This window comes from Bombus impatiens, unplaced genomic scaffold, assembly GCF_000188095.3.
Source record: "Bombus impatiens unplaced genomic scaffold, BIMP_2.2 scf_0248, whole genome shotgun sequence".
In the NCBI taxonomy this organism is placed as follows: domain Eukaryota; kingdom Metazoa; phylum Arthropoda; class Insecta; order Hymenoptera; family Apidae; genus Bombus; species Bombus impatiens.
In genome coordinates, this window is record NT_176667.1 from 1,042,467 (window position 1) to 1,055,053 (window position 12,587).

Here is a 12,587-nt window from a genome sequence, read left to right on the forward strand (position 1 = left end):
GGTGGCGGTTCGCGAAAAATCAACGGATAAAATGGAAACGCGCGCGCAATTACGCAAATGCGCGGCGGGTATCGGTGCATCGCGGATATTAAACGACGGCGCGTCGATCCACGGTATCGAAAGAGCACAAGGGAAAGGGCCGAGGGAGTAAAGATCTAAAAGCACGAAACCCGAATCGGCTCATAAATCTACGAGCAGTGTAACGCGGCCGTAAATAGCCTAGATACCCTTGCAGATTAAGTCACGAACTCTGTAGCGCACAGTTATGGTATATGTGTATATTTACGATGCCTTCGAGTCTTTCACAATGCCTCGTACACGCGTGATCTATGACAAGCTACGATGATGGGCTAGTTTCGAATCTACCGTATCTTTTGGCGATCGTAGAACAGCTTTGAAATCGTCGATGTTTATCTCTCGCTTCTCGATTTCATTTACGGCTACTTAAGCGTGACGTTAATTAACGTGGGAGAGAAATTACGCGACGTATGGAGAAATTAGAACTTTCGCCAGCCGTCTCTGCGGGCTCGAATCGAATAAATGGATAGAATTCAATGGCTACACACCGGCAAATGGCTCTGTTCGAGTCCCGTCATTGCTCCCTCGAGACGTCACGAGAAACGCTCGTAGAAATTAGTCTATGTGTGAGACACGAGGGTGGCGACTGCATTCTCAAACGGAGCTAGTTTGTTTTCCAGAAGCGACGTCTCGTGGATGGACGAAGACGTATGCCCTTCGATCGGTATCGTTCGAGATGAAACGATTTCGATCGATTATCGATTATCGATTTCGATAGGAAACAGAGTCGATCCTTTGCCTCGTTTTCTCTCGTTGCGAAACAGGTCTCACCACTTGAAAACTGTATATACGAAAAGAGATACTTAACGATGCTTCGTTACCAAAAAACGAACCACTTGACCACTGCGATAATCGCTTATCGTTTATGGTTTCGAGACTAGGAACGAGAAAAAGGAAACTTAATGTTCTCGATTATTCGACTGATCGCGTGGACGCGAGTAACCGACAGATCGTGACTTCGATCGATTTAATAACGTAATACGGATTAAACGCAATTACGACAATTTTTCGATACAGCCTATCGATGAACCGTAAGACAAGGCGGCCACGCTATTAGAACTACGAGATATCGCACGTAAATGGGAAGGAGCGTGGAGGACCCGGTTTCGCTCCGTGATGAGGGAATTCTCTCTATCGACCACGCCAGCCAATCTCAGTCCCGCATTAGTTTCATCGTTAACGATGTACCTCGAACGTATCCTCGTGGCCTATACACGCGGTTTAATCGTTACGTAAGTGCATCATGAAATGCTGGTCGCTATCTCTTTGACTGGGTAGATAATCGTTCCAATTAAGCTGCTTTCCCACGATTCGAATCGTGACGACTTGTACGCTAGTGTACACGCTTTCAACGAAATCAATATCAAATAATAGATGCCCCCACCCCGCTCGCGCGTCCACCAAACCAGCGTATCGATATTAAATAATTTGATGCCTCCGTCGCTGATAATCAGTCTGTAAAATTTTAACTTGTAATTCTCCATTCGAACCGGATTACGCCAACGACCGAAATTGTAACCAGTTATTCGACTCGACCAGAACCGAATAAAGTTCGCCGTCCATCCGATGAAACGTTAATCCCGACGCGATCGACCGCGTCCAATTTTATTTTCCACGGATTAAGGGACTTTTGTCGATGAACGGAAGACGTATAACGAACACGCGAAAATCACGATGATACGAGACAGGGAAGGGAGGATAGAACGCGTCGCGACACACAGAGGAGTCACGGTCTAAATATACGAGACTGACGAACGATCTCGCTGAATTCGACGCCTTTTCCTTCCATTTATTTTCGCGCGTGTCCGACGCCGAGTCGACCGTTTAACGCTACTACCAGTTGTATCGCTAAGCGTCGTTTGACCCGTTCCTCGCACCGTTTCCACCCGATATTCCTTTTTTTTCCCCACTCTCTTTCTCTTTTTCTACGCGAGATTACGAAGCGTCGCAGCCTCTCGAGCGCGTTCCGCCAACTCTTTCGTCGACCTTACGACGCTTTTAGGTTCTCGGCGTGTCACCGCTGGAATCGCATCTAATCGCGTTCCTCCTCTTTACTCTACTTGTTTGCGAATTCCCCTTTTCAAGAATAGCGTTTTTCACGTTTGATCGATTATACCGCTGTATAATCCTCCGTCGAATCGTTCTAAGGATAACCAACTTGACGCAAATAAAATAAATAACTATGTGCATGCTCGCATTCGAAAAGTTCGTTACCGGCGAGAAGTTAAATAAAACGGAATAGCATTAGGAAACGCGCGGTCAAATTAATTCACAGGCCAATTATTCGCAAGCGAACACCTTGCCATCTCCGACTCGCGGGTTTGCGGGCACGGACTTCTCTATTTGCCAAGCTAATGACTAGTTTCAAGGGTGTTCGGTAATCAAGCGAACAAAGGACCGCCGGTCACGTCGAGTGTCCGCCGGGGGACCGCTGGTTTCGACTCGGCCGCAACTTCGACATCTCTGTCGTGACTATGCAAACGCGACCGCCTTTCACCCTCGCTGTGACGTTACTGTCGGATAGGTACGGAATAGACTTATCGCCTTATGGAACTTCGCGTTCCACGAATTGAAATATCGAACTTCGGAGGAATCAGAGATTTTGTCCTACCCTTCGCAACGTAAATTTACGAATTACGCTAAACTTGAATTACTATTATTATTATTTTATAGTCCAGAGCAATCGTACATTAAAATGTAAAAGTAACCGAATTACTGAAAAACATTGCATGGCAGGTGTAATAAAATTTCCCGATCTCTAAATCCTGCATCTCGATGCTATTAATTTCGCATGAAACAAGATTTTTTGTACTTTCACTCGATAGCCATTAATTAACGCGATTCTCGTCTTAGTTTTCAACGCGAGTCATCTTATCTATCGATCGACTAGCTGCCATTTTCTAGGAAATCGACACAAAAGTAGAACCGAGTCGCGCAACGATACGACAGAAATTTACGTCGAGTGATAAATCTATCTGAGACTTTTATGATACTTGTCCTGAATCGACTCAACGTATCCACGTCTTCGAACAGCGCAACCATTACACAGGCTAGAACATTCTCGTCGAACGACCGTAGCTACATCAGGCATGCATAATTAATCTCTTAGGACGTAAAAAGTCGCGTAAAACGGATGCTTCTGACGGGGTCGGCAAATTTTTATATCCCTTCGTCACTGAGTGATATAAAAATGGTTGGGAAAAGCCTTTGATGTTCTTCTAAATTCCTAAACATCCAATTTTTTGCGAAGAAGATATTTCATTACTCGCGTTTTATAAAACTTACTGCTGCAACGTTAAAAACGATTGAACGATTTCAACGTGACGATGAATTTTTAAAGTTATATTTGAGGATGCTTTTGATCAACTACAGTATATTATTAGCCGTACGTAATCATCGTATTATTAATGGGCCTGGTAATTAAAGCGTCGAAACGAGAGCGATAACAGGAAGAACGTGGACTTCCGAGGGCGGAACAAGCCTCTCCCTTCCTCGTTCGATGTTCGTTTTTCACCGGACATATGAGTTTTACGGAATTCATTCACCCGTAGCGGGCTTAATGAAACGACCGAATCGCGATGATATCGCGAACGATCGACGCGAATCAGTCGCCTCGTTTCATGCCGTACAACGCATTTTCTAACGATGGCTCGTAAACGGCAGAACGTAATTGTCGTTCGTTGGAATTCGTGACCCGTTTTACGGGCCATTCTGTTTTTCCAATTTAGATAAAGACCGTTGTGCGAAAATGAAGCGATCGCGATTGACAGTGGTTTATGACGTTCACTATCTTTCCTCCATCTATGGACTTTCCAGTTTATTTTCCAATAATAATCCAAACGTATGACAATTCCACGAAGATTGGTTAATCTGCTCGGTTAATTGCTACCTGCCTGTAACGATAATGGATCTAGGTTTACGACGAAGATGACGCATAGATTCTGTATTTAAAGAGCAATTCGTATTAGCATCGGACAGTGTTTGCCAGACCGCGTGAACAAGACGAGAAGCAAAGATGAGCCGACTGTTTCTGATTCTACTGTTCGTGTACGTTGTTTCGGCAACTCGGTGCATCGTTAAGAACGACAAGGTACGAAGATACGAGCTAGTCCTACCGAACAAACGCGTAGTTCAATCGTTTCTGGTAAATCGCGATCATGTTCTAATCGTCCTTGGTCCTTCACCCGCAGGACGAGCCAGAGGTTCACGTGATCCGCTTAGGAGATCGCAGTGGAGAGTCAGTGAGTAAAAGAAGCTTTCGCTTCGATCCTTTTGTACTAAATCACTCGGAGGTATTAAAAGAACCGAATCTTCTTGCTCGAGACAGAAAGTAGGGAAAAACGCTGGCCAATGGAGTAGAATTATTTCAGATACGTTTCAACCTATACTTTGATCAAACTCGTGTCACTGTCTCGCGATCAAATTTTTTGTTTGAAACGACAGGACGAGTCGGACGTAGTCGCGGTGCAGATCTCGGACGACCGGCGCAAACGGGAAACGCATGAAAATTGCAAGAAGGACAGCGATTGTGCCAAGGGACAGGTCTGCGTTCCGTATTTAGGCTGCAGTGAGTATTTTAATTTATTGAAATGTTTGAACAACGGAGAGCTGTGAGTTTTCAACGCGATTATTTTTGTCTACAGTCAAGGGCCATCGAAAAGGTCGTTCCTTGGAAAATCTGACGAACACGAATCAACCGGTTCGCGTCAACTAACTCCACGATGGACCTTTAAATCTGCCAATATATTTACGTAGTAAATTCTTATACGCTATGCACTATTCACAATAATAAAGCAACTGGTACTCACGAGTGCAAATAGTATTTGCTTCCTTTCGAACGCTTATTACGCGAAAGCTTCTTAATAAGATAAAGAGTCGAACGGCGGAACGTTTAATAATAAGCTCTTCCGCAAAATGGATGCGGAAACGGAAAGAGGGTAGAAAGACTGGCAGCGAGACAAAAGGAATCACGGAAAGACAGATGGCACGACGCGATCGGCTCTCATTAACGCTTGGAAACAGGCGAAAACGAGCGTGCAGCGTAAGAAGAGGGAGTTCAGTCATCGTAAATTTATCGGGAACAACTGGCTGGTTGGCAGAGATCTCCGGTCCCCGTCTTAACCGCAATCCCGCAGAACCGGCCGAGGAAAGGGCTCATAGATTTACAGTTAAAATCAATTAGCCCCTAATTGGCTTCGAAAGGTTTATCGCGAGTATCGTTTTATTGGAAAGACGGATAGGGCCGGGGAGGCGACTCGGAAGTAAGATTGATCGCCCTCCGCGCCAGGAATCAGTTAGAATTTTAAATATGAATCGGAGGAAAGCAATTTACTCGGGAAGGCAATTTGCGTAGACACTCCAAGTGAAATCAACGAGAAATAAGTTGAAAGTTTCGATACATTGAATTTATAACTAAATGGGCAATGTAGTAGGGTAGCATGGGTAGGAATATCTGTAAAATTCGAAGAGTTTTCGCAGTGAGGTGATAAAATTGTTTACCGCGAAACTCGTGAACGACAAAGCGAGCGGAGGAACTTACACGACCACTCCACATTATCCTATCGAGCGCTGATAAAAGCGCGTTACGATCGGAACTTCCGTAAACGTGCACGGATCGCGAAGTGGCACGTGAGAGCAAGAGCCGAGGCGACGCGCTTATCGGTTCTAGAAAATTTCGCTTGTAAACGAAACGAAACGAGGCGAACACCCGTACACCCTCGGCGGTACGTTGGCGGAAACCAGCAGCGAAGATTTACGATTCTAACAGGAAAAACGTGACAATCGTAATATCCTTTCGTCGCTTACGCTCAGACGGCGATTTTTCATATGCACACTCCTCCATCATCCTCGTTGCCGGACCCTTGTTTAATTCTACTTTAATACGCGAGAAATGAAGCGGCCAAAGGAAAGAAGAACGTTGCCAACGCTGCGATCGAGAGGTCGATCGTTCTCGGTATACGCGTGCAAACGACGGTTGTTCATTGTTTTTTCGTCGGCGATTGCTCGCTCCTCGATAAAAGTTCCAGCAACTTGGAACGCGGTGCTTTGCGAAATCCGTAATAAACTTCGTCGTGTCGTCGGCACATAGACGCTTTCTCGTTGCTGGCCGTTTAACAAATTTCGAACTGCGATCGAACACCCTGCACAACCGAGAAGTAAAAGGAACAACAGACGGTATCAAAGCGTCGGGCGTAAGATGTCGATCTCCTGGCCGGTGAATATCGACGAAAAAGGAGGTCGAGACTACCTCCTGTGATATCACCGAGCGAAGTACCGCGACAGTGAAACTTTGCGGTACGTGCCGGCCGAGGACGACAGAACGATCGTTAAAAGTCTTCGTCATCGTCGTCTTCGATCGTCTGTTGCTGTTCGAGTGGACGAACGGCAGGATGAAAGCGCGAAATGAGAAAGAAAGAACGCACGAACGAACGATAGGAGCAAAGAGGAATGAAAAAGTCAGCAGCGCGATGCAAGAAACGCGATGTTTCAGCGGCAGGAGCCGGCGATTAATTGCCAAAATAACTGCAGACACGAGGAATCGTTTAGGCACGACTCTCGCGACATTGTTTACCGTGGATACAGCCGGTTGGAATGTATGTCCCCGTGGACACGCGGGACGTAATATACGGGGACAGTTACCGCCCTCGGCAACGTATATTACTCCCCACCTAAGTGGCGCTCTTTCGTTTGTCCTAGCGAACGACCGCGGTGAAATATTCCGTGTGGCTCGTGCCAGACACCCGCATGATTCAGTAGAAGCCGATCGATCGTTTCGAGGCCCATCGACGCGCCCTTACCGCGGCCGGTTCCACCTCGATGTGTAACCACGTGCAGGTGACGCGGATCGGCGCCTTCGAATCGCGCGACATTACGAAAGATGAATTATCACGACCAGCACCGTTCGCTACAGCAATTAAATCTTCGACTTGTTCAGCCGCTCGTTTACCCTGATATTTAGCGCCGTGTTATGCCAGAGTAGTTGTGGTTACGGTGGCTGCGCGAACACCGAGTTTGGAAGCGTGCCAGTGTGATTCTAGTCGTAGTTCAAACGTTTTCGCGGCGCTGGTAAATTTACGGCCGGCTCGTCTATTAGGAACGAGCTACTCGTTCGAATTTTTCATGCATTTCACGAAGAAACGCGCAAAGGGATTTGAATCTCCGCAATAGTTTAAAAGTGCACAGCGTTGCGACAACGAGGGAACCGCGACGAGAGCAACGTTAACATTTCCAACCAAAGGACAGGGCTGATTAAAGCGCGAACGCTCGGTCGACTTGGCGCGCGACAAACAGCCCCATCGCGTGGCGTCGCTGCGACCGGGAATCGAGTCGTTCAACCGTGGCCCGGACCTCTAACCCGTCGCACGACTCGGCCTCCGGAGAATCCGCCGCTGCAAGACTAGTAAAACGAAGGTGTCGCATGAGCGGCACGCGCGCCGCACGCTTTATTTTCGTCCGCGATCCGCTTCGAGACTCGGCGAATTTATTCGACGCGCTACACGGGTATCGCGAGTGATAAATAAAATTCACGAGGGAAAAAACGGCGACGCTGAAAAGGCAGAAAACGAGGAAAATGAAAAGAAAGCTCGCGCGAGGCTATCACGACCGCGACTCGTAGACAGCGTTTAAATTGACCAAAGAAAAATGTGTGCGAGCCTCGAGGATTTCATCCAAGCGACCGACGACGATATTAGTTAGGGAACTGAAGCTTTTAACATTGGAATTTTCAGCCTCCGACGCGACCACCGTCCAACCGAACCATTCCGCCTAATTCCTCGGAACTCTCGCGACGAATTAATAAATGATTTCCCTTCTTTCCACGGTTGCGTTGTTTATTCAAGCTCCTTCCCCGTGACGCGATTTTAGGCAACGACACTCGTTGGATTCACGCGGGGAATTCGCGTGGGTGAGAGTGCTAAATGATGTTTGCGGACGTCGCTGCGCCGGCTGTCAGGGGAGGCTTTCTCGCCTGATAAATTCACCGCGAGACGCGGCTTTCTAAACGGCGAATAGTTTATGAGGTTATAAACGGACGATCGACTCGATGGGAATATTATTAACATCCTCTGTCGCTTGGAAAGTAGTCGTCGCGTGCCGATGCTGGAAAACCCGGCTGCTCGTACTTGCTCAATTAAAACGCGCACGAAACCCGCGTACTCGCGGAAGTGTCCTCCCTCTTTCTCTTTGACTGTTTAGCCGAAGAGAAATTCCCGACCGACAGCAACCTCTTTGAAGTCTCTCGAAGGAAGAGCACGAACGGCAGACGCAACATTTACGAGAGAGGCGCGTATTAAAAAATTCCAACCTCGAAATTTCAGGAATCCAATTTTTCCTCGGCTCGATGCCCGTCGACTCGTTACCGGGCCACAGTCTCCGAGAGTAAAAGCTGCCGGTGGAAATAGAGTGGAAGGTCGTGGCGTAGAGAGCGCACATTCGAGAAGAGCGGCTCGAGCTTTAAGTGTGATTTAGCGTGCACGCGGAAATAATGGCGCGCGAGACCGTGCGCCGCGTTTTCCCAGCATCGTTCATCCATCTAACTACCAGCTGATACGCCATGCTGCACACTGTATGCGATTTCTAAAGCGCCTTCGCGCCTGCTAATTCAGCACGCGAGATTTGTCGTCCCGGATTTACCAAACAGCTCGAGAAACTCGGAGAAATTGCATCGCGACGAGAAATGGGCACAACTATGCGGAGTCCACGCAACTCGTGTAAATGTAAACGTAGACGAGCGTTTACAGCGATTTTACGAGTTTGTTCTTTCGAGAATGTTTCCTCGCGGACGATAGTTTCAGGGTCGTGTCGCAGCGATGTTCGAGTGTTTAATGAGTGGTAAGTGCTTTTGACAAGGAACGGTAGAATCCGAGAGCAAACTGTACTCGCTAAGTTTCCCTTTGTCTGCCGACAAGTGGAAGTGTCGTTACATTTAGAAGGGAGAGAGGTATCTGTCGTTGAAACCAATGTTTCCAAAGATTTCGCCCGGATCACGAACGTTACGCCACGGGACAGACGAAAAGGTTAGCGAAAGACTTAATACGCGGACGAGAGACAACGCGATCAGCTTTGAATCGTGCACCAGGGAATATCAATTTCTTTTCATGCGAATGAAAATTCTGCTTTCCAGCTTGGACCTGTGTCACGGTCAAAGACGGCAGGGACGGTTAATTTCGTCGGACGAGTGGCTAATGAAAAATTAATAGGGAAGTTCTGCGAGTGCAACGAAAGCGATAGCGTCGCGGCTCGAACGTGCGCCATGGTGAAACTAAAAAATCTCGGGTGACAGAGAGAGAAAGAGAGAAAGAGAGAGAGAAAGAGAGAGAGAGAGAGAAAGAGAGAGAGAGAGAGAGAGGTTAGAGGGAAAGCAACGCGGGATGCCGGTTAACAGCCACGGAAGTCATAAAGAGCCAGCAAATCTTTTCATTATCACCCCGCGTAAGTGATACATATATCATACTAAAGCGACCATTTCACCGGCATTATATCCGAAGGAAACTGATCCAGGCTCCACGGTGAATGCTTTTCACGCCACGTTTCCGCGTAAGTGCGTACGAGGATTAAGTCGAATCGTTTTTTCCCTTCGCTCACGCGCAGCTCCGGCAATTTTTCTTCGCGCAGCTTTACCATTCCTCTCTGTTTCTCTTGGCCGATATCGTACGAGTTTTCTATCGCCAAGGTAATTCCATTTACGACCGACGAATCTGACGTACGAAGAGAAATACATATATTACGGCTGAAGCACGTAGGCGCCATATAATTGCGATTCACGGGAAGTTTATCGTCCACAGGGGCTGTTAACATAATGGGAAACTTTACGGGCAGGAATTAATTCTTCTTTCGTGCACCGAGACCGAACTTCATCGACCTTTCGTGTTCAGATAACATCGAGCCTCTTCGCCGGGACGCTCATGGCTGTTCAATTAAACGTATTACATTCTACGTCGTGCATGTGCTTTTCAACCCGTAACCAAAGCGCACCTAACGATGTTTCTGCCTTTTTATGAAAACGCGATGACCTTTGAAAGATGAAAGCATTACAGATAGCAGCCGTCTGAATAAGAGGTTTAAACGCCAGCCTGGTATAACTGGTATAACGTTTGTCGAGCGTAAAATTTTCAAATTTACCCTCGAATTACCCCGATGAGGCTCGCAACTCCTGTACTTGGACAGCACGTAACGGTGCATTAACGTTGGCGCTCGTTTCCTAGAAACAGAATCGACTAGTCGGGATCGTGTACGATTCCTGTTTCGCTCCCGCGTATTCAGTGGCGGCCGTTTAGAGCCAGTAAAATAATAACGACTAGGCTAACGCGACGCTGGCCTAAGTCACCCATCGGCCTATATCTCTCTTTTACGGCTGAAAATTACGGCCGAGCGACCCTCGTGCGCGTTTATGGTCTTCGATGACGCGCCATCGTCCGTTCCTGGTTGAACCAGAAAACCGACTCCATATTCCTGCAGGTTTTTAAGACTTTCCTCAAAGTATCGTTTCGTGTTCCTTTGCCCGTGAAAATACCACTAACTACGATATAGATATATTTTTATAGGTAATAAGAGGCATAAGCGTCGAAGATGACCAAGGTCTTTACATCGAATGGATCGTGAAACCATCTGGCTTAAGGCTGCAAATTCAAGGAGCCAAAGGGGGGTGGCGGCTGGCGCCTTCGATGAATCACGATCGTAAAAGTGCGGGAATTCGTCCGATTAAAGCGGTTGTTCGCCAGGCACGTTGACGCCTTCCGCAAAATTGAAGTTCCATCCCCTTGCGGTGCGACAAGCGATATGGAAAAGCAGATGTAGACGGTCGAACGCGTAATATCTCGTAGTCTCTCGCGAGGCTCACCCCTCGGCACGCTGAAGAGACGCCCTCGAATATGCCGTTCACGCATCGAGAGACATTCGTGTTCGGGGTTGTAGGTAAAAAATTGTCGTCGGCGACAACCTCGGTGCCGATCGCGCCACCTTTTAATACAAGATAATTGGAAAAGTTTGCCGGGCTCCTGCGCGGCGTATCGTTGATCCTCGCCCCCCAAAATACGACAGCTTACGGAAACTAAGTTCCCCGGAATGCGTGTCTGATCCCGACGAGTATTCCGTAGTTGATTTTTCTTCGCCGTTTCGAACCTCGCTCAGGCTTTTTCCCTTTGCCTTATCACCTCGCACTCTTGGCTCTAGCGTACGTACGCTTCCTTGTCTCCTTTTCTGCCGCGAACTCGCAAGATTTCCCGTGTGTTTTCGCCACGCGTTTGCCACGCACATTCCCACACAAGCGTCAACCGACTCGGGACAGGCTTTAATCTACGCGATGCTACGTGAGGTGTTTGCGGTCGAGTCGGCAACCATTCCCTTCCTCGATTCCTCTCTTCTTCGCCGTATCCCTGGATTCCTTCTCTATCTATCTTTCATGCAAACGAGACCTCGTCTTCGTTCGTTCGTCTATCTTCCGCCTCGCCTCTCTCCATCGAAGTTGCTCGTAGAAAATCCAGCGAAGTCTTCCGCAGGGCTTCCTCTTTCTTCCCTTCCGTCTCCTTTTCACTTCGAGTGGTTCTTTCGTCCCTGAATTCAACCGTACGTTGAATTTCTCCGCGTGTCACGAGCAAAATCGGAAACGCGCGATTAGATGGACGAGATAATCCGCCGTCGTAGCGGATTCCGCTCGTTCGTAATTAGCCGGAACGCGCGGAAGGGCCAAGAAGATTTTAATATTTGCGCCGGTGCCGCTCCGGTGTTCCGACAGGGAAAAAGGTAGAAAGCACAGTCGGCCCGGCTCTCGCCGACCACCCGGGGCGGTTTACATTTTGTTCGTCGTGGCTCCAAAAGGAAAGCCTAGACAGGCAACAGTTTGCATGGGCGGAAGAGGAAGGTTAAAAAGCTGCGCGTTTCAAATAGAGTAAATGGAACTTGCCTGGAAATTCATCGGTCCTTGGTCGGTGAAGGGACGCGTGCCGACGCGACACGACGCTGTTCGAGGGAGTCGCGTATACCCAAAAGGATCAAACGTGATCCGAGCTGGCCAGAACTTGGCAACGCTAAGCGGACCGGCGCGACGTCACTACTGGCAATGCTATCTGGCAGTTTCAGAAGTTGTCCTCTATCCTGGCGGGACGCAATTTCGTGAAGATAATTTAAAAATCGCCGGATTAACGGTAAGCCTGCTCGTATATTGGCTTATCCTGACCGGCGGTGGTGTCAGCTCGACCCGACCGGTCTATATTAAACCCGCACCACCGAAGTAATGTCGAATAATTCGTTTGATCGTGATAAAGACCCGCGCAAAAACCGTCGCGCAATTTCCCGCCATTGCTAATTATTCCGTGGCGCGGTATAAATTGGAATTTTCGACTGGGTCGATAGAGCCTCGCGCAAAAAGCTCTGCCCCAGCTCTGTTTTCTCTCTTTCTGCCGCTTTTCTCGGTCTTCTTCGTTGAAAATCGAGCACGTACGAAACCACGCAACAGAAGAGACATTCCTCGCGTTCTCGCCACCAGATATAACCCGAAGAGCCTCCGGCCACCC

At 48.0% G+C, this 12,587-nt stretch overlaps 2 protein-coding genes across 2 annotated transcripts in view; one reads left to right on the top strand and one right to left on the bottom strand.

The window, feature by feature from the left end:
- The window catches only part of LOC100745168, a 270,561-nt gene that overhangs the window by 137,235 nt on the left and 120,739 nt on the right, over positions 1–12,587 (bottom strand). The window lies entirely within an intron of this gene.
- Positions 4,020–4,891, top strand: LOC105680602. Its single transcript, XM_012384333.3, has 4 exons — positions 4,020–4,168; positions 4,269–4,319; positions 4,522–4,645; positions 4,722–4,891. Exons 1-4 carry the CDS (start codon positions 4,094–4,096, stop codon positions 4,790–4,792), a joined length of 321 nt encoding a protein of 106 aa, XP_012239756.1. The 5' UTR covers positions 4,020–4,093; the 3' UTR covers positions 4,793–4,891.